The 19,147-nt window shown below is 47.8% G+C and overlaps 2 protein-coding genes across 4 annotated transcripts in view; one reads left to right on the top strand and one right to left on the bottom strand.

Annotated features, from left to right (window-relative positions):
* Nucleotides 1-690: 690 nt before the first annotated feature.
* Nucleotides 691-5,088, bottom strand: NKIRAS2 (NFKB inhibitor interacting Ras like 2). 2 transcript variants are annotated; one of them, XM_005899216.3, is made up of 4 exons: nt 4,934-5,088; nt 3,879-3,987; nt 2,902-3,143; nt 691-2,250 (listed from the first exon to the last, which is right to left on the bottom strand). In XM_005899216.3, exons 2-4 carry the CDS (start codon nt 3,970-3,972, stop codon nt 2,011-2,013), a joined length of 576 nt encoding a protein of 191 aa, XP_005899278.1. In that variant the 5' UTR covers nt 3,973-3,987; nt 4,934-5,088; the 3' UTR covers nt 691-2,010. The 2 variants fall into 2 exon arrangements, with proteins under 2 accessions (XP_005899278.1, XP_014334749.1); XM_014479263.2 differs by lacking the exon at nt 4,934-5,088 and adding an exon at nt 4,779-4,909.
* A 2,374-nt stretch (nt 5,089-7,462) lies between these two features.
* Nucleotides 7,463-19,147, top strand: part of DNAJC7 (DnaJ heat shock protein family (Hsp40) member C7) — a 29,887-nt gene continuing 18,202 nt past the window's right edge. Inside the window, exon 1 of one of the 2 annotated variants that reach the window (XM_070389833.1) lies at nt 7,463-7,705. In XM_070389833.1, coding sequence (XP_070245934.1) covers nt 7,629-7,705 — 77 coding nt within the window. In that variant the 5' untranslated portion in view covers nt 7,463-7,628. The remainder of the gene's footprint in view (nt 7,706-19,147) is intronic. The other variant, XM_005899219.2, reaches the window with a different exon arrangement.

Raw genomic sequence — 19,147 nt, 5'->3', positions numbered from 1 at the left:
GTGCTGTCAAGATGACTGCCACCACCCTGCTCCCACCCCAGCACTGCCACCCACCACCCCACGATATGGGACTTCGCCAGTATCCGCCTGTTATTTTTTAAAAAAGCTATTTCCAATGGGGGAACAAGAAAAAAGGGGGAGGGGAGGGAAACTTTTTGATAACAGTTGTGGTTTTATTGTGTCCAACACATCAATAAATGAATTTAAGCTCAAGCCTGTATACACCCTAAAACTCGACTTGCCCAGCTGGGCCGCCTGCCCCTGCTCGCCTCTCCCGTCCTGGGGAGAAGGGGCGTGTATTGGAGGTCATCTGGCTGTAGTGTTTCACCTGTGCTAGGTGTGTGCATCAGAAGCAGGTGAGCACGGGAGGCTGCAGGTTATAAGCTCACCTGAACAGCGTGCTGGAAGTGTGACCACCCTTCTGAGCCCCCGACAGGCCTGGCAGCTCCTGAGAAGCTGCTCCTGCCTGGCCTTGTTTTGCTCAGGCATCTGAGGTAAGAAGGGAGCGCTAGAGGAGCACCTTGCCCAGCCTCCACCGGGGCAGCAGGCATATAAACACAGGAAATTGATAAATAGAAGTCCAGCGATCAGCTGAAAACCACCACAGGAACGGGAAAGACCGGTCCCCAGGCCCGGGAGGTCCGCTGATTGGGCGCTGGGCGGCCGCTCTGGCAACTAGAGCGAGTAGTGCGCTCCTGCCCCCTGGTGGTCGGGGGGAGCAGTGTCCCAGCCTGCGGGGCTGTGGGCATAGCACCTTGAAAAGGGAGAAGCTGAGGGGACAGTCGCAGTTGCGGGCAGTATCCAACCACAGGGCTAGAGAGCATAGAATCGAGATCATCTTACAGATGAGAAAAGCGGAGCCCCGAGAGGGGAAGGGCCTTGCAGGCCCACAAAGCCAGCTGCTGACTCCCAGCCCAGCTGCATTTCATTCCACCTCACCCAGTGACATGCTCCCTGAGCAGGAAGAGGAAGCTGGGGGAAGAGTTACAACAGAAAAGGACACTCCCAGGAGGCTAGCTTCTTCTAGCCAAGGAGAGGACAGGGGAGAGGTTGGGCTGTTGGATGAGGGGTGCCCAGAACACCAGCACACACACATGTGCACATCCACACACAGATGCCTGGACACCCTTTCTCTAGAGTCCAGGCTGGTGCCATGAGAGAGAGAGAGACAATGTATGTGTGTGTGTGTGTGACCCAAACACCAGCATGCACACGTGCACATCTACACACAGATACGTGGATGCCCTTACTCTAGAGTCCAGGCTGGTACCATAAGTGTGTGTGTGTGTGTGTGACCCAAACACCAGCACATACACATGCACATCTACACACAGATACGTGGACACCCTTTCTCTAGAGTCCAGGCTGGTGCCATAAGTGTGTGTGTGTGTGTGTGTGACCCAAACACCAGCACACACACACACGTGCACATCTACACACAGATACGTGGACACCCTTTCTCTAGAGTCCAGGCTGGTGCCATAAGTGTGTGTGTGTGTGACCCAAACACCAGCACACACACACACGTGCACATCTACACACAGATACGTGGACACCCTTTCTGTAGAGTCCAGGCTGATGCCGTGTGGGTGTGGGTGTGGGTGTGGGTGTGTGTATGTAGAGGCTTCCTGAACAGGGGGTGTGTGCGCGTAAGAGAGGAGAATAGACACTCGCAGGAAACCAGGAAGCGGGAGGTCCCTGTGATGGGAAGCAGACCCTAGATGCGGCGCTTCTGCATAGAGCTCTGCTTCCTCTCCTGGCAGGTAAAAGTACAATGACCCACAACTACCCCAGTCACCGCAGGGCAGATATGATGGGGGCTGGGGGGCTGGCGGTGCTAACCTAGACTGTCAGCAATTCCCAGAGCTGGGAGGGAGCAAAAGCGACCTGAGCCTGGGACAGCCCAGCTGCCTGGCCTAGTGGTGAGCTCCCCACCTTGACTGGGAAGCAAAGCTCACCTAAACCCCCCGTTCCCCCCAAACCATCTTCCAGGGCTGGGAAGGCACCACTTCAGCCATCCAAGGAGCCGCTGCCCTTGTTCTTGCGGCTGAGGGGGAAGGCAGACTTGCTCTGGGGCTGGGTCATCTTGCTGGCCAGGTAGACGAAGGGCTCCAGCAGTGACCGGCGGTCGGCCACTGACACCTCCCACAGCTTCACCTTCTCCGACTTGGCCCAGTGCTGAGCCACGTCCGGGTCTACACGCCGCTGCTCCTGCAGGTCACACTTGTTGCCGAGGACCACAATGGTGACCTGCGGAAGAGGAACACAGGAGAGGCCTGTGGCTGCAGCATGGACCTTGGGGGCAGGGATGAGGGCCAGTGACCACGTCGGGCTTGTCATGGAACTCCCAGAGCAGATGGAAGCCAGAACTTGAACAGAGGAAGGAGAGGAAAAAGCAACCACTTCCACCTCGCAGTCTTAGGGGAGGGGAAGAAGTCTCAACAGCTGAGGTCTCATCTCTTCCTATGTTAAAACTGTGGGCGGGGCCTCCATCTGGCACCCCCTCCAGGAGTTCTGTTACAAGCCCTGTGTCATTCATGCCTGATCATTACTGGGAGCCAGTTAGTTGCTGGCTAAGTTAACTGGTGAGGAAGCACTCCCAGAATGCCTGATTGAGAACAAAAGGGCCTTCACAGCTGAGCACACAACTACTATTAAAAAAGCCTAGTGAAGACATCATGTATTAGGTCAGGGATCTCCTAAACTCGAGTAGCCTCTCTGGTTGAGCTGTCTCAACATGTGGGCACCTCCAGTGGTGAAGATACCTGGCAGTGGTCTCCATCCCCGCCCTCCAGTTTCAAACCTAGCTCCTGGCAAATGAGGGAAAAACAGAGCCGTTCCGGGCCTCCGAAAGCCAGCCCAGGGCCCACTGTCTCTCACCACTGGGGTTCCCCTACACACCTCCTTCTTGTCCTTGGATTTGTCAATCTCCTTCTTGAGCAGCTCCACACGCTGAAAGGACTCCCGGCTGTCCGTGCTGTAGACCAGGACATAGCCATCAGTGCAGGAGAAGCAGTGCCGGGGCAACTCGGCCCCATCTCGGAGCCCCCGGGTGTCGTAGAAACGCACCTGCTCCCGGACCCCCCGGTCAGTCTCAATGGAGCCCACGTAGATGTCCTCCTGCGTCTCAATCATCTCGGAACCTGGGACAAAACGAGGAGGAAAAACTTGTCTCTGGGCTTTCTTGGTGGCTCAGTGGTCAAGAATCCACCTGCCAATGCAGGAGATTTGGGTTCGATCCCTGACCTGGGAAGAGCCCACGGGCCTTGGAGCAACCATGCCCCTGTGCCACAATTACTGAGTCTGTGCTCTAGAGCCCAGGAACCACAACTCCTGAAGCCCATGTGCCCTGGCACCTGTGCTCCATAACAAGAGAAGCCACTGCAATGACAAGCCCATGCACTGCAACTAGAGAGCAGCCCTCTCTTGCCTTCGCCACAACTAGAGAAAACCTGTGCAGCAACGAAGACTCAGCACAGATTAGAAAAACAACAACAACCTTGTTTCTAGGGAGAAAAGAGATTGAGAACCTGTGTGACTGAGGATATCCTAACAGGCCAACCAGATAGGGGGAGAAAGGAATGTCAGGGCTGAGGATCGGGGTCAGACTTCAAATCTGGCTGGACTGGAATGATTTGCGGAACAGAGTTAATCTTATGCTGATACCATGCTAAGCACAGCGTGACTTGCAAGCTTTTCCTTCCTATCCTTCTCTGATATTGGGTTTCCTCTTTCCAGATTTCTTCTGTGTGGCAGGGTTGGGATCTTTCAGATCCTAGGAGCACCACCAGGAGCAACTTTTAGCCTCTTCGTGTTGTGATCAAATCTTCTCTTCATACTTCCACTTCCTCCACCACAGCCCATCCCCAACAACTCACCCACCACATGGTTTCCGTACAGAAGCTGCTCCAGGATTGAAGTCTTGCCCACAGAAGCCTGGCCACACACGACCACCTTGCAGCTCTTCCCCATGCTTAGCTTTCAACCCTGAAGAATGGAAACACACTGGGTGAGGCAGGATCAGAACAGGGCCTTCCCTTAATCGAGGGCCCAAGTTCCGAACCAAACGCACAGCTGTGAGGAGTCGGCACTGTCCACCACCCTCGGCAGGGTGTACTATGTCCGCTATAGTGTCTCTGACGTGTCTGTGTCTGCTACTGGACAGTGAGCTGTCTTGTACTCATCTTATCCCCGGTACGTGGTCAGTAAGTGGCACAGAGCAAGTGCTCAGTAAATGTTGCCACAAAGCGGGCAGAGTAGCTGGCTTAAAGGAACCACTATCCAGGATCTTTTCTGTGCACAGAATGTATAGGATGTAGAGGACCAGTTGCTGAAGGGAGCTCCATGATCCCGTAAAGAAATAACCAGAGATATTATTTTGTGTGGATCTATCTTACATCACTCTTCTTGGGGAGTGAACAATTAAGAAGAACATTCTGCTTTCCAGAAAGGCTTATCTGGACAATCCGTTCCCTCTAATTCCCAGTCAAGGCCATGGCTAGGATGAAGAACATCAGACAAGAAACAAAAGAGGGAAGGAATCTAAGAAAACAATACTTTGTAAAGGAGTATACTTTGCTGCCCTTAGACATACCCAGATAAGGCTTAGACGCAGAAATCTCAAGACACTCCAAGAGATCTCAAGGCACCCCAAACACAGGTTTCCCAGAAGTCCTAGACAAAGATTCCCCCAGAGAGGAGAGACAGAGATAACTTCCCAAAGGGTTCTCACACAGAAACTTCTCCAGAGGTAACTCCCAGTACAGATCCCCACTTACCGCGAGCCCCGCAATTAAGGGGTACCCCAAGAGAGACTGCCACACGAGCCTCCTGGCACATTCTCCCCACCAGGGGGCTCCCAGAAGGAATCAGAATCCTGCCACCTTAAAGCGTCCCAAAAGCCGTGGTCGACCGCGGCCTCCCAGTCCCGTACCTCCTAGGGCCCTCGCAGCAGCACAGCCGGGCCCCTCCAGGCTCCCGGGGATCAGGGGTGGGGCAGCACCACGGCAAACACTATGATCTTGCTCTGCGTCGATCCAGGCTCCGTCTGGTCCCGCCCCCGCAGCTTCCATCCGGCAAGACCAATTCCGGCGGCGGAGAGCGGGCGCCGGCGGCACAGCGCCCTCAGAGGCCGGCGGGGAAATGACGGTCTGAACCTCGGCTAGGTGGTCGCCAGGGCACAGGTTATACGCTGGCGGGACGCGCCGGGTGCTGTTCTGGTGTCTCAGATGCCCAGATGTTCTTTTTCTAAAGGCTACTACAGTAACACTTCGTTTATTCAGTCGTTTATTCATCCGATGTCTTCTGAGCGCATACTGTGTGCCACTTAACAGGACTACGTGCTGAGAAAAGGCTGGCGACTTAGACCTGGTTGCGGCCCATTAGAATGTCACCATCCAGAGGAGCTAGACATCTAACCCAATAACAGTCTAGCATGTAAGATCTATTACAGAGGTGCCGTGGGAGCACAGCCAAGGGGTGTTTAACTTGGGGACAGTGGGCATCACGTTATCCATGGAATCTTCCTGGAGGAGGTCAGGTCTGTGTTGAGGTTTGAAGCGGGTGGAAGGAAAGGGTGAAGAAAATATGGCAACATCCATGGCATTTACTGGAACTACACGTATTTGGGTTCAGTATTGATAGTAGAAAGGAGCCAAACAATCTAAGACCTGTGTGTTTGGCCAAAGAGTTCAAACCCTATCCTACTCTATTCTAACAGCAGTGGAAAGCCATTGATAGGATTTATGCCAGTGAAGTGACATGATCAGTTTTTGCTTTTAAGCAGTTCACTCTGGTAAAGAGTGAAGATTGGAGAGAGGTGAGACTTGGGGTTAGTTAGGAGAGTAGGGTAGTATTCCAAGATTTCCAAAAAATGATAAGAATCTGAATTGGGGTGGAAAGGAGGTAGATTTGAGAGACATTTGACGAGAGAATCAACAAGACTTGGTGATAAATTGGGAGTTTTTTTATATTGGAGTATAGTCAATACTTTGGCCACCTCATGCAGAGAATTGACTCATTGGAAAAGACCCTGATTTTGGGAGGGATTGGGGGCAGGAGGAGAAGGAGACGACAGATGAGATGGCTGGATGGCATCACCAACTCGATGGGCATGAGTTTAAGTGAACTCCGGGAGTTGGTGATGTACAGGGAGGCCTGATGTGCTGCGATTCATGGAGTCGCAAAGAGTCGGACACGACTGAGCAACTGAACTGAACTGATAGTCAATTAACAAATGTTTTGATAGTCTCGGGTACACAGCAAAGTGACACAGCCATATATATGCATGTATCCATTCTCTAAATTGAGAGTTTAAGATGCAGAGAACACAAAGTAGGAAGGTGGTTAAGGACAGGTGGGCCTCCTGCACTAGACTGTAGACCATAAGCCATTGACAAGCAGGGCCCGAGTCTGTGCCTTTCCAACCTAGCTTTGGAGAGAGTTGAATGCCTGGCTGAAGGAATGATGTGTCTCTTCCAACCCCGGTGGAGCCTCTCCCATCCTCCACTACCCAGCGACAGGTGTGGTTTAGCTCCCTCAGCACTGTGTTAGGCAGGCACTGTGCAAGCAGCTCGTGGACGATAGCAGTGACTTTTACTGGCGAAGGGGGATAAATTCTTAAATTACCTTGACCCCTTCTTTGGTAACCGTTAACTTTAATATTTTAACTTCAACCTCCCCGCCCCTCAGTTTAACGTCAGGAAACCCCAATTTAAGTCAGCTCCACAAAAATTATTGGTCTGGGTGAAGCGCTATGAAAATTAAGCTGTGTCCTTGCCCTGTCTGAGTTCCCAATCCAGATTGCATTCGGCAAAACAAGCGTGCTGAGCAGGGAGTTTATATGAGGGCTGAGAGCACTGGGGACACTGTGGAACAGGGACCTCACCCTGCGAACTGCCTTATAAACTCCAGGGCAGGGTCTGGGGCTCTGTGCCACCCTCCCTAGGCTTAATGCTGAGATGGCACTCCCAGGCGGCTGACATGAAAGCAGCCTCATAAAAGAGTCAGCGTCATTAGGGTGATGAACCAGTTGGTACTTGGAGATCCAGAGGGGATGAAAGGCGCGGTGCGAAGACGCCCTGCGTTCCCCAGGCTTGGTTGGGCAGGGCTTCCAGGGGCCAATGAACACTAGGAAAACTGGATTCAAAGTGTCTCTTCTTGCCTTTCGCAGGAGGCGACTGTGGACATACTCAAAGGTCGGGAAGGTATTAGTAGGGGGGTGCTCTTTATCTCTAGGGTCCTGGGTCACAGCGTCCCTACCCAACTCAGACTCCCGGAGCATCACCAGAGACGCTCTAGGATTGGAAGTTGTTATGGCAACGAAGCTCTCAGAATACTGAGGAAAGCCGAAGCCTAGAGAGGCGACACCCTCCTATACCCTCTTCGGCCCCACGGGTAAAGTGGCGCCCCCTACGCACAGGAACCGTCCTTGGCCCCCCGCCCCGGCGCGGAGACCACCCTGGACCTCCGGGGGCGGGAGGCCGCTCTGGCCCGAAGCAGAGCCTCTCGCTGGTAGACGGGCCCGAGGGAGCCCCTCTGGGCGCAGCGCCGGTGAGCTGCTCGATGCTCCGACCGGAAGTGCTCTTCACCGCCGACCTCCCACCCGGCTCTCTGGTCCCGGCGGTAAGATGGCGGCTGCCGCGGAGTGCGATGTGGTAATGGCGGCGACCGAGCCAGAGCTGCTAGACGACGAGGAGGCGAAGAGGTAACTGGGTGGCAGGGTAGGGGAAGAGGCGAGCTTCAGCTCCATGGCTCCGGGAACCCCGTCCTTGGTGTGGTGCAACCCCTGTAGAGGCGATGCCCCGCCCTCCGAGAACCCCCCCCCCCCCCACAATCTGAGATTGAGTCCGGATGGACCCCCTGAAGGGGCGCTCTTGGAGGTTTGCCCTCCTCTCCCGCTTCCGCCTTGCTGAGGAGCTGAGATATGGCCTTGTACCCCAAGCAGAGAGGAAGGTCGTTCTCGTCGTAGAGGCCAGATCTCTGAGGGGATCTTGGAGGTCTTTTGCGGTGTGGAGGTGGCGGCACCGCGATAATGATGCCTTCTTACACCTCCCCAGACCCCCTCCTTCTCTTGTTAATTTCTGTGCCTTGTTGTCTGTCAGCCCTTTGCATATGCAGAGCTTTTGCTGTCCTCACCCCTTTCCTCCGTAATCGTACCCCAGCGAGCACTAGTTGGGCCCGAGGTGACTGTGTGTGTCTCCATGATTGACCTGGTGGCCCTTCGGTTACCCCAGAAGTGGAAGGTGATAGAGAAAGAAGGGTGAGGGGTTTTGTCTCATGCTGTACACGTCAAGCCCTCTCCCTCCACCCTTCCGAAGATCCTCATTCTACCCAGGGCTGTTTTTTAAGTTAAGCAGCAAGGAGGAGGGCAGCTGCTTGGGCTGTTGGCGCTGCTGGGCAGCCGCAGTGGCTCGAGATTGCCAGTCCGGACCAGCCAAGGGAGCTGCTGAGTGAGTGGTTTTCGAGAACACTCTGGATTTTGGCTACAGCTAAGGCAGGTTATTGGAAGTGGGGCTGGAACACAGTTGTGGGTAGTCATACTTGTCCTAAACATGGAGCAGAATTAACAAAAAGCTTCTGGAAGTTTGGAGCCCTCTCTTTATCAACCACGAGTTAATTGACTACAGTTCCACAGTCTCTTTCCCACATATTTCGTATCTTTATACCAAGGCCATTCTGGCTTCAGTCTGGGTGGTTTGAGGTGGTGGTTGTGGTTAGTTCATGAAATCTGAAATCAGGATTCTGAGATTTTTTTTTTTTCTTTTTAACTATCCATATTTGAAACATAAGTACTCAAGGAGGCAGAATGAATGGTTAACTAGCTTAAGGGTGGGTACTGCAGCCAGTTGTCTCAAGTTCCTGACTTGTTGGGAGCTGAGAACCTTGACAAAATGTAGTTTGCAGGTTAGTAGGTCCCTGGGATGGGCTATATGTAATTTAAAATGAATTCAGTATAAATTTCTGATGTAGGCACTGTCCCTAATTTGAGTTTCATGTCAAAGCCCCTATGTGAAGCAAATCTTTTTCCTTAAAAAAAATTTCAGCCTTAGAGGATATTCTATCATGCTGCTGCTGCTAAGTCACTTCAGTCATGTCCGACTCTGTGCGACCCCATAGACGGCAGCCCACCAGGCTCCCCTGTCCCTGGGATTCTCCAGGCAAGAACACTAGAGTGGGTTGCCATTTCCTTCTCCATTGCATGAAAGTGAAAAGTGAAAGTGAAGTCACTCAGTCGTGTCTGACGCTTAGCGACCCCATGGACTGCAGCCTACCAGACTCCTCCGTCCATGGGATTTTCCAGGCAAGAGTACTGGAGTGGGGTGCCATTGCCATCTCCATATTCTGTCATAAGAAAAGGTAAAACAGGTGATGCTGTAATGTGACCAGGTGATAGCACCTGCCTGCCCAGTCTGACCCCACAGACTGTAGCCCACCAGGCTCCTCTGTCCATGGAATTTTCCAGGCAAGAATACTGGAGTGGGTTGCCATTTCCTCCTCCAGGCAATCTTCCCGACCCAGGGATCGAAGCTGCATCTCCTGCCTTGGCAGGCAGATTCTTTACCACTGCATCGCCTGGGGACCCCACATCACACACACAAAAACATGATATTTGCAAGCAGTTAACAGAATAAGGAAAGGTGTTAACTTATGTTAACTGCCTTATTTCATGGAGTTTAAGATTTCATTGAGTGTAAAATACATGGATTTAGCTACCACTAAGGAAAGAAAAACAAAAGCATTCTTATGAAATAGACTTGTATGTTAAACATATAGATCTTTTTAAAACATAATAAAATATGTTTATTGTGTATCACGTAAAAAAGTCAAAAGGAAAATATAATGAAATAAGGAAAAATATCACAGTTTCACTTTCTGTCTTGTAAGACATCCTTAGGAGGGTAAATATTGGACTCTTGTTAGTAAGGAAAAGCCTTGTTTACGTGTAGATTTCCAATGCTGAAAATGGAGTGGTGACTTAGAGGTTTTGGAGGAAGATGGCTTTACATTTTTTATGTATCCTGGAGTCCTCCTGTGTAGCCACAGCAGAGGGCAGGGATAGGTATGTCTCTTACAGATGCCCTTTACTACCTGACTTGGTTAGTTTTTGGCCAAGTTTGTGTTGTCTCTTGTTACAGTCGTAGTCCCAGTTCACTTGGGGACAGGAGCGTTGATGGGTCTCTCTTGGGTTGTTTTTGTAAAGTCCAGCAAGGAGTTCTTCCTTGTATTGTGGCCCAAGGGTAGCCTGCTTCTGAATTGTCATAGTCCCACAGAGGGCAGAGTGAGGAGCTTTCAAGATGTTCGACCTCATGGTTGTAGCATTTTAAATAGCTGCATGTTTTATTTCCTTAGCTTTAGAGTCTCCAGAGAGAAAGAAATGGACTTCCATTTTTTTGCCTGTTCCTCTGTACAAAATTCTTTTTTCCCTCATAGCTGAGAGGCTAGAATAAAAGGTGTGTTAGTTGGCAGTCCAAAATAGATCGGGCTTCTGAATATGAGGATTATTATTTCTCTTTGCCCACCAGAACAGACGAAGCTGCTTGGGAAGCCCAGAGGACTCAATTTCTGAGGTTGTTTATTTCAGCTAATTTAAGGTCTTCTCATTTTCCTGAGAAGTTGCTGATTGTTTTACTTGATATATGAATGCCTATCTTGAGTGCAGGCTCTCAGCTCACATTTCCTGGATTGGGGAGCAGTTTGGTCACTGTAGGTAGTCTTTATTATGGTAAAATCGAAGGATTTCAAGTTGCTTATCAAGAGAAGAAGCACTTGTGTCTCAGCATATCCCTTGGGGATCTGACTGGGCAATGAGGTCTGGAAGACCCTACAAGAGCCATTGACTGAGGAGCAGGGCATACGTGCGTGCTCAGTGCGTGCTCAGACGTGTTGGACTCTGCAACTCCATGGGCTGTAACCCACCAGGCTCCTCAGTCCAAGAGATGTTCCAGGCAAGAATACTGGAGTGGGTTGCCATTTCCTCCTTCGGGGGATCTTCCCGACCCAGTGATCCTACGTTGGCAGGCGGATTCTTCACCACTTGAGCCACCAGGGAGCAGGGCATCCTAACCTGATTCCTTGGGCTGATCCTCTCAGTATCTGTTTTTCCTAATGGAGAAAAGCAAGAACAGTCATTATGAGGCCCTTTCTTAGTACCTCGGTATTGTAAACTAAACTCTTGGAATTTCGCCTTTTATTTCTCTCTGCATACTGGTCGTGGGAAGCACTGAACCCTGGATCCGTATCCAGAAGTTGCTATTCAGTGCAGCTCCTTGGGGTGTTTTGGAGTTTGTGGCCTTAACTGTGGAGCTTGCCGGGATGCCTCTCCCCCTTCTTCCCCACTCTGTTTCAAATTCCTAGGTTTTTGTCCCCCTAAATTTTCTCCTGAAGTTCCAGGGCAGGCAGCTAGACAAAGCATGCAAGGTGAATGGGAATTTTCTTTGACCTTGAGCCCCAATCAGAGAGAAACTGCTCTCAGCATTCATTTTCACTTTGGTATACTCTAAGTATGTGTGGTATACTCATGTGTGTCCCATGAAGAAATGGGACACGGGACAAATAAGTCATGGTTAAGGAAGGGCTAAGCCTAGGAATACAGAATCCTGAATACCAGCAAATAATTGATTGCACCCCGATACTAACAAGTGGCAAAATTGTTAATTAATCATAGCAGGAGCAAAGGTAGTTTGGAGGAAGGATGTCTCTGCTCCCTGCTGCTTTAATTCAGATCCACATATTAACTGAAGCCAGGTAAACTGAGCAATTTCAATAAAATGTGAGTGAGTGGCAGTTGCTCTACTGTCTAGTTCGTTCCCAACGACCAGAACTCTGATTGGCTTAAAGCCCAGGCTTATTGTACATTCCAACCAATCAGGGATTGGTTTAGTCATTGAAGCTAGTAGTTTTAAAGTTTTTAAAATCTGCCTAGTAGGCACTTGCCTTTGCTTTCTTTCTCTAGGTCTTTAAGAGATTGGAGAACAATGGTCGGTGGCTGCCTGGGTGCCTTGTGGTCTGATGCAAAGGCCCTCTGAGAGCCCATTTCTCCCTTACTTCACTAATGTTGGTCCCCTTTCTCCTGTGCTGAGTGATGTGGAAGTTACTTAGAGGTCGTTCCAGGTATTCTTTTAAACTGTCTTAATTTCAGCAGTAAGAACAGGATTCAGCATGCACGTTATTCCAGTAGTCTGTTCATTTTATTGGATTGACAGTTTTTTTCCTTCCCCATGCTAGGTCCAAACAGCAGTTCCTGTGTTTTAGCCCACCATGGCAGGGATATAAGTGATTGCGACTTTTGAGAATGGTAATATGAGCAGGAATATTTGACTTTCAAAGTCTGATTCTGAGACCTAATTTTCTATTGGCATATGACTTTGTGTGGGGAGGCCAGATTGTCCGATAAGCGAAGTGTTAACTGTCTCTTCTCATTCTAATATTAGGCTTCTGGGAGGGTGTCTGAGAGAAGCAGGACCTTGTCTTATCGGTGTTGCTGTCCTGAGAATTCTTCCTTGGGTAGTTTGCTCTGAGACCATCAACCATCTGATGAACTCAAGAACCAAGAAAACTTGGGAAGCAAAATAACAGTTGGCAATGTCGATGCCTGACTACGGTTCCCATCTCCACTCCCCCCCACCCCCCTCACACATATGCATACACACATAAAAACAGCTTGGAAAGCAGCCTTTTTCTTAACTGTAGTTCCTCAGTTCTAGACTTTTTGGCCACATCGCCCAGCTAGGATCGCAGGGATCCTAGTTCCCCGTTTGGGAATCACACCCAGGCCCTCCGTAGTGAAAGTGTGGAGTCCTAACCAGGGAATTCCCCAGTTCTTGATTTTTAATGCATGATAGTGTCCCTATGAGGGTAGTGGGAGATGTCACAGAATGGGAAACCAAGGGATAGAAAATGATGGATTCGGGGAGATATTTTGAAAACAAGTCTCTGGCTAACGCTGAAAAGCCAGTGGCTGGTGTCCTCAGAGTAGCTTCTACCAAGCTCACTTCTCAAAAACAGCCTTATGGTTGGGTCTCCTGTTCCCAGGGGTAAATGGAGGTTAAGTAGATGCCACAGATTTTGACATCCTATTTAAGGAACTAGCATAAGTATTTAATGAAGTTGAGTTCACTATTTCTTTGAGAATATCCTTCTGCCTTCAGTGATGGAATTTCTGTCCAGCCTGACTGATTCCTTGCTTCCTCTTTTTCCCCACTGAGTAGACCACACAGCGGGCTCCGGTGCATTGGCTGGTGTCCTTCCCTGCTTGAGCAGTAGAGAGCGCTGTTGCCTCGTGTAGTCTGTGTCTCTGTCTGCCCTTGGCGCCTCTTGGTCTCTTCTGGCTCTGCCCCTGTTGAGACTCCTGTGAGTGTCCAGACAGGACAATTTGAACTGGTATATTTTCTTCATCTCCATCTCCTTCTCTTTTCTGGGGGAGGGCGGATGTTTTAACTGGGCTTTTAAGTGAAAGCAGACACTTTCTAGTCTGCACAAGATTGGGGAAAAGAAGCTGGGTAGCCCAACCCTTCACCCCACTCCAGTACTCTTGCCTGGAAAATCCATGGACGGAGGAGCCTGGTAGGCTGCAGTCCATGGGGTCGCTAAGAGTCGGACACGACTGAAGGACTTCACTTTCACTTTTCACTTTCATGTATTGGAGAAGGAAATGGCAACCCACTCCAATGTTCTTGCTGGAGAATCCCAGGGATGGGGGAGCCTGGTGGGCTGCCGTCTATGGGGTCGCACAGAGTCGGACATGACTGAAGTGACTTAGTAGCAGCAGCAGCAGCCCACCCTTACCAACATGTAGCAGCTGGATAGAGACCACGTTCTGTTTTCTCTGGACCTTTATGAGGCCTTTGTTTGCAATCAGTATGCAGCACTTTGCATTTCGCAAACACTGTTATCTGTGGAATCGCGTTGTTGTTTAGTTGCTAAGTCACGTCCAACTCTTTGTGACCCCTTGGACTGTAGCCCGCCAGGCTCCTCTGTCCATGATATTTGTTCCAGGTCATGTGTAACTTCCACCTATTCATGTGAAACTTAAATTGTTAGGTTAGAGGACTAAACAGAAAGAAATAGAATAATATGCATTTGGTAAGTTGGAGTGAAACGTTTCTGGCTCCTGTTACTTTGCTCTTCTTGAAGGTCAGAGAGAGTACACATGACCCAGCCCCTGTGGCATGCCTTTGGGACAAGAGGCTCATACTGTGGGAAGGAAGAAGGAATTTCTACTCTGAAACTGGCCAAGAGCCTGTAAATTCTGAAGGATGGAGGGCATTTCTAGATCAACGGGCAACTAGTAAATTTGATTGAATAAAAGACATGGGTGCAACAATCATAGAGTAAGGGTGACATTTTGGAAGTACTAAATACAGTACAAACGGATAAAGGATATTTGACTCATTGACAGTATAAAGTATTATTATTAAAAGCCTGAAGGTAAAGAAAGGAAAGATATCTTTTTCTATAAAGTTATTCCTGCCAGTAAAATAGTCTCCAAGTCAGAGGCCCCTAACACTCCTTTGCTCTAACAAGAAATCATTTTGTCCTGAGTTGTAATTTTAGCAAAGCTAGATTTTTATTCCACTTCTGAAGTAGCAGAATACATGGGGAAAACACAAAGAAAAAAAAACAAAAAACCTCATTCAAGCTGCTACATATGTTTTGATTTAAACTGTTATGAATGGCTGTTGGAAGAACTGAACTTTATGAAAAGTCTATTCTAGCCCAGTACTTGAAATAAGAGCACAGTGGTTCACCCACCACCCCCTCACTTTAGTCATTCAGAAATCTAATCAATCAGTATTGCTTCAGTTGCAAATGTAGAGTAGTGAAGTCTTTATTTTTCATGCACTGGGGTAAAATATATCTAAAAACGGTATATTACAAATATACCTGTGAAGTAATTCCAGAGAGAACCCAGTAATGTTGAAACATTTAAAAAACAAAAACAAAAAAAACTACTTGCCAGTGAATCCTGCCTTAAGTGAGAGCTGAGTGAAGTTTCTAAATACTCCTGTCTTTTCTAGAAGGTAGTCTAGTTGGCCTAAGGCAAAGGTATTGTTTGTGTTCAACGTGGAAGTATTTAGAGAGAAAATTGAAGTTTTTATAGAGCATCTAGCTTGGGACACATTCTATTTCAGCTTTGGTGTTTTAATGTGTTTTTAATTTAGCTGAATTGTAAATGTGCAAAGTTGGCTGGTGATCATAAGCCCAAGTTGTCTGATTTGATCACATGATGCTGAGCCCTGCTAAGACCTGTGTGATACCCAATGATTCCCTTGGCAGGGTTTGTTGGTGTAATTAGCATCTGTGGTGAATGAGTGCTAAAGTAGAGAATGGAACCGCATGATCAGAGGATGTACAGATTTTTAGTGCACATGTAGTGTTAGAAGAGCAGGTTTTCATGCTGCAGCTTTCTGATTGATGAAGTTATTTCTGAAAAGTAAAGAAATATTCTTTAAAGTAGCAAAGCAGAACAAGAGTGGAGTGTCTTCTCCTTACCTTTGTCTGTGGAGGGAAGGCAGCCTGGCCCTTTGGCACTGATCCTGCTGTGGGACACCTTCCCATCATACATCCAGAGAGAGCAGAGTCTTTGGAAAACCTTTCAGTAGCTGTTTTCACAGGGATTTGTTGCTGACTATTAAAGTGAAAGGTCTGGTCTGATGGAGGTAGTCATTCCCCGCATCTCTTAGTGAATCAGAGAAGTGACACTTACTCTGCCTGGAGTTGATCCAGGGATTGGGTGTGGAACTGGATAAATTAGTTTTAACCCAAAAACCTTGCCACTAACAGGATCTAGTGGGGAAACTTAAGACTGGACGATTGAGGAGACCTGCGCAGCCCCCTTGGGCGCCTCGCAAGCTCTTCCTCTATTGGAAGACACACGGTATTGGGTCCTCGTTGGAAATGTTTTGAAAATTTGAAAATGCACTAGAAATACAGTGTAGATGTTAATAGTGACATCGGGTCAGCTGTGACCAAGTGTGTATTTTGATGTGGTATTGTATTTCAGGGTTTAGTCTGAATTTTATTTTGCAGCCATAAAAATAATATGTAGTTTAATGTAGTCCCTTTTGAATCTGTTCCTTTTTTAACCTGATCCAGGTGAACCCAATTAATGCTAATTCTTCATTTTTTAGTACTGATGTGTTTCAGTTAGGTACATGTAACCTCACTTGGTTCTCAAATTAATTGACTGGCAGTTGAGTGGAGTGACAGATGCCACGGCCAGATTGCCCTCAGTTCCAGTGTTAACCAGCTCTCCTCCTTTTCCAGTCCTGTGCCTTTGACATCTCATCCTTCAGTCCCTTGGCTGTAGGGGCAACTTGAACAAGCTTCAGCCCTTTCTCAGACTCCCAGGCAGGACTTGAATGGATTTGACCCTGGAATTGTTCCTGATGTGGCCTTGTTCAGTTGTTGCTGCTGCCATGCTGGATTCTGAAGATCCACTCTTTCCTAGGCTGGTCTCTCAGGGTCAGGCCATTGGTCAGGGCTCATCGTGTATTTGGTGGGGAGGTTCACAGTGAAGGAGGGACTCCGCTTTGGTTGTTGGACCTGGAGGCAAAAAATAAGCATTCAGTTTAAAAGCACTAAGTGCCCATTGTTTAGGCAGCTGTTAATCAACCATGTTTCTATGAAAATAAGTCCTTTTCATGAGGCAGTTGTGTGGGAATAGCTAATTCTGGCCTGATGCTGTGCAGTGTGAGGTTAAAAACATGGTAACTTGTCACAACACAATTCTTCTTGTTCTTTCTGCTGTGGGCTGACTCTACATTACTCGCTTTGTTTGCTCTAGAATGGAATCTACTCACCATTTACTAAAATGAAATGCATTTCTTGGGGGAGGCAAAGTCCAGTTCACTAGGTCATGCATCTTAAAGGGAAAGAAGCCCTGCTGTCTCTGTGACTAATTGTTAGGAGTGTCATTTGGCTTATTTAAATCCAGATTGCCTGTCTGGAGTTGGATTTTATACGCTGGGGCTATTTTGTGTCTTAGTTGAAAGAAATTCATATTCACTGTTCTTAGCATTACAGATTAATTTTTAAAGTCTCAGGCAATAGCTAGAGGTGAGTATTAAAGAGAGCTCAGTATAGTAGATAGGGTACAGCTCAGCTTTGGGATCTGACAGGTGTGGGTCTACACTCTGACCTCCAGCCAGTTTTTAACCTCAAAGCCTTAATTTCCTCCTTTGAAACATGGGAATAATGAAACTCACCTGATAAGATAATGTATGGAAAGTACCTGGCCTCAGTAATGATTACTGATTTTCCACAGAAGTCATCTTTTGAATCTTGGATAGAAAGCCAGTGCTGAACTTACGGCCTCCTTCTCTTTCAGGAAAGAAAGGGCACCTCTCTAGCTCTCCAGATTGTTCGATCTTTGACTAACAAGCTTTTTACACTGACACAACATGTATCTGAGTGCCCAGCTGCCTTTAGTTTTGCTCAGGAATTTGTGTGGTCTTAGCCACTGGCTGACTGAAGAGAAGGCTAGGTCTTCTCAGATACAGTTTGGGTCTAATGCTTCTTTTGCATTTTCTCCTCTCATTTCTTCATAGTGGTTTGACTCAACTTGTGACATCCAGTGTTGGAGAAGTCCTTTCTTCAGTCTTTTGGCATGTCTGCTCTTTTTTCTTTAATATTTATTTTTATTTATTTATTTGGCTGCACAGGGTCTTAGTTGTAATATGTGGGATATAGTTCCCATTTGGGGATCAAACCCAGGGCCCCAGCACTGAGAGATCAGAGTCCTAGCCGCTGGACCACCAGGGAAGTCCCTGGCATGTCTGCTCTTAAAGGATAGGCTCTTCATCATTTTTATAGTGCCTGGCTTAATTGACAGTTACAGTATGGTGTTCACCATGTAGAAAGATTGTGCTTGGTCTTATAAGTCTTGCACTTGGGGGATCCTCCTTGAGAACTTGTAATAGCAGATGGCCTCTTTATGGCATTGTGACAATTGGTATAATAGAATTATTCAAATCCATCACAGATCAAATCTGTCAACATTTATAGGTCATTTTCCTTTTCTTTTTCTGAGTTCTTTTTTTTTTTTTTCTTAGTTCCCCAACCAGGGATTGAACCTGGGTCCCTGCAGTGAAAGCGCCAAATCCTAACCACTGGACTGCCAAGGGAGTCCCCCATTTTGCCTCTCCTTTCTGCTAGCAGACCTTTCATGTTAGTGGGTCTTGCCAGGGCAGTGATGAAAAAAACTGGAAAGAGAGATCGCCTCAATAAAAGATGGCTTTACTAGTTTATAGTTTAAAATACATGAGTAAATAAAATCACAAATCTCCCAGGTGCCGCAGTGCGCAGAATCAAGCTGTAAACTTCTTGTACCATCACCAAGGTTAACAACTGTACTTTCATCTTCACTTCAGGCAGCCCTTGAACTGGGCTCTTAGCATGTGTTAAAGAAAAAGGCAAAAAGAAATTTCGTTACTCTTTCTTAGAACAGAAATGCCCAGATATTTAGTTATTTTGGTAAAGAATTATTGTCATTCAGGTTGGTCATTAGGGTGATTCATCAGAGTGATTTTGGGTATCTCTGCTATAGGTTACAAGTTTGTTCTTTGAGATATTGTTGGTCATATCTGATTTGATTTTAGTTTTTTCGTCAAAATCATAATTCCCCATTATATATCATTGTCTTTTTGAAAGTATAGTTTGTCTCATGGCACAGCTTCAAAAATTGGATCTTGGAGTAGGGCAGAATTTTTTATATTACCCATTGGGTGTTATGCAAGGTACTAGAGGGATGGTCAGGGGAGCAGTAAGCATCCACATAGATGTGACAGAGAGACTTCCAGTAGGCGGGTCCCTCTTAGAGTATGACTCTGGCAGCCGATATTTTGTGTGTCTCCTGTCACTCAGCTCTGTCCTCCATCTTAAACACCAATATGCTATGCTTTTAACATCTTTGTCACCTGCTTTGCTGTTTGTCCTTCTGGTGACCAATGCATGAGCCAGTTTTCGAAAGAATAAATCATCAAAATTCCAAGGATACGACTCATTTCACATTGAGAAATCAGTTACCTCTGAAAGGAATTACCTATAACTGATTTTGTCAGTTTGCTCAAGAGGCAGAAGTTGTGACACAGTGGAAAGGACATAAATATAAAAATTTCATCCCTGTGAGAGAGTGTCTGTAAGTTGG

The sequence above is a fragment of the Bos mutus genome, chromosome 19, assembly GCF_027580195.1.
Source record: "Bos mutus isolate GX-2022 chromosome 19, NWIPB_WYAK_1.1, whole genome shotgun sequence".
NCBI classification, from domain to species: Eukaryota; Metazoa; Chordata; class Mammalia; order Artiodactyla; family Bovidae; genus Bos; species Bos mutus.
The sequence above is the reverse complement of the archived record's forward strand: the minus strand, read 5'-3'. Positions and strand labels throughout refer to the sequence as shown.

Coding starts and splice junctions, on each gene's coding strand:
- NKIRAS2 (XM_005899216.3), bottom strand. CDS start 3,972: ATGGGGAAGAGCTGCAAGGTGGTCGTGTGTGGCCAGGCTTCTGTGGGC. Junction 3,144..3,878: donor GTACGGAAACCATGTGGTGG/GTGAGTTGTTGG, acceptor GTTTTGTCCCAG/GTTCCGAGATGATTGAGACG. Junction 2,251..2,901: donor AATCCAAGGACAAGAAGGAG/GTGTGTAGGGGA, acceptor CCTCTTCCGCAG/GTCACCATTGTGGTCCTCGG.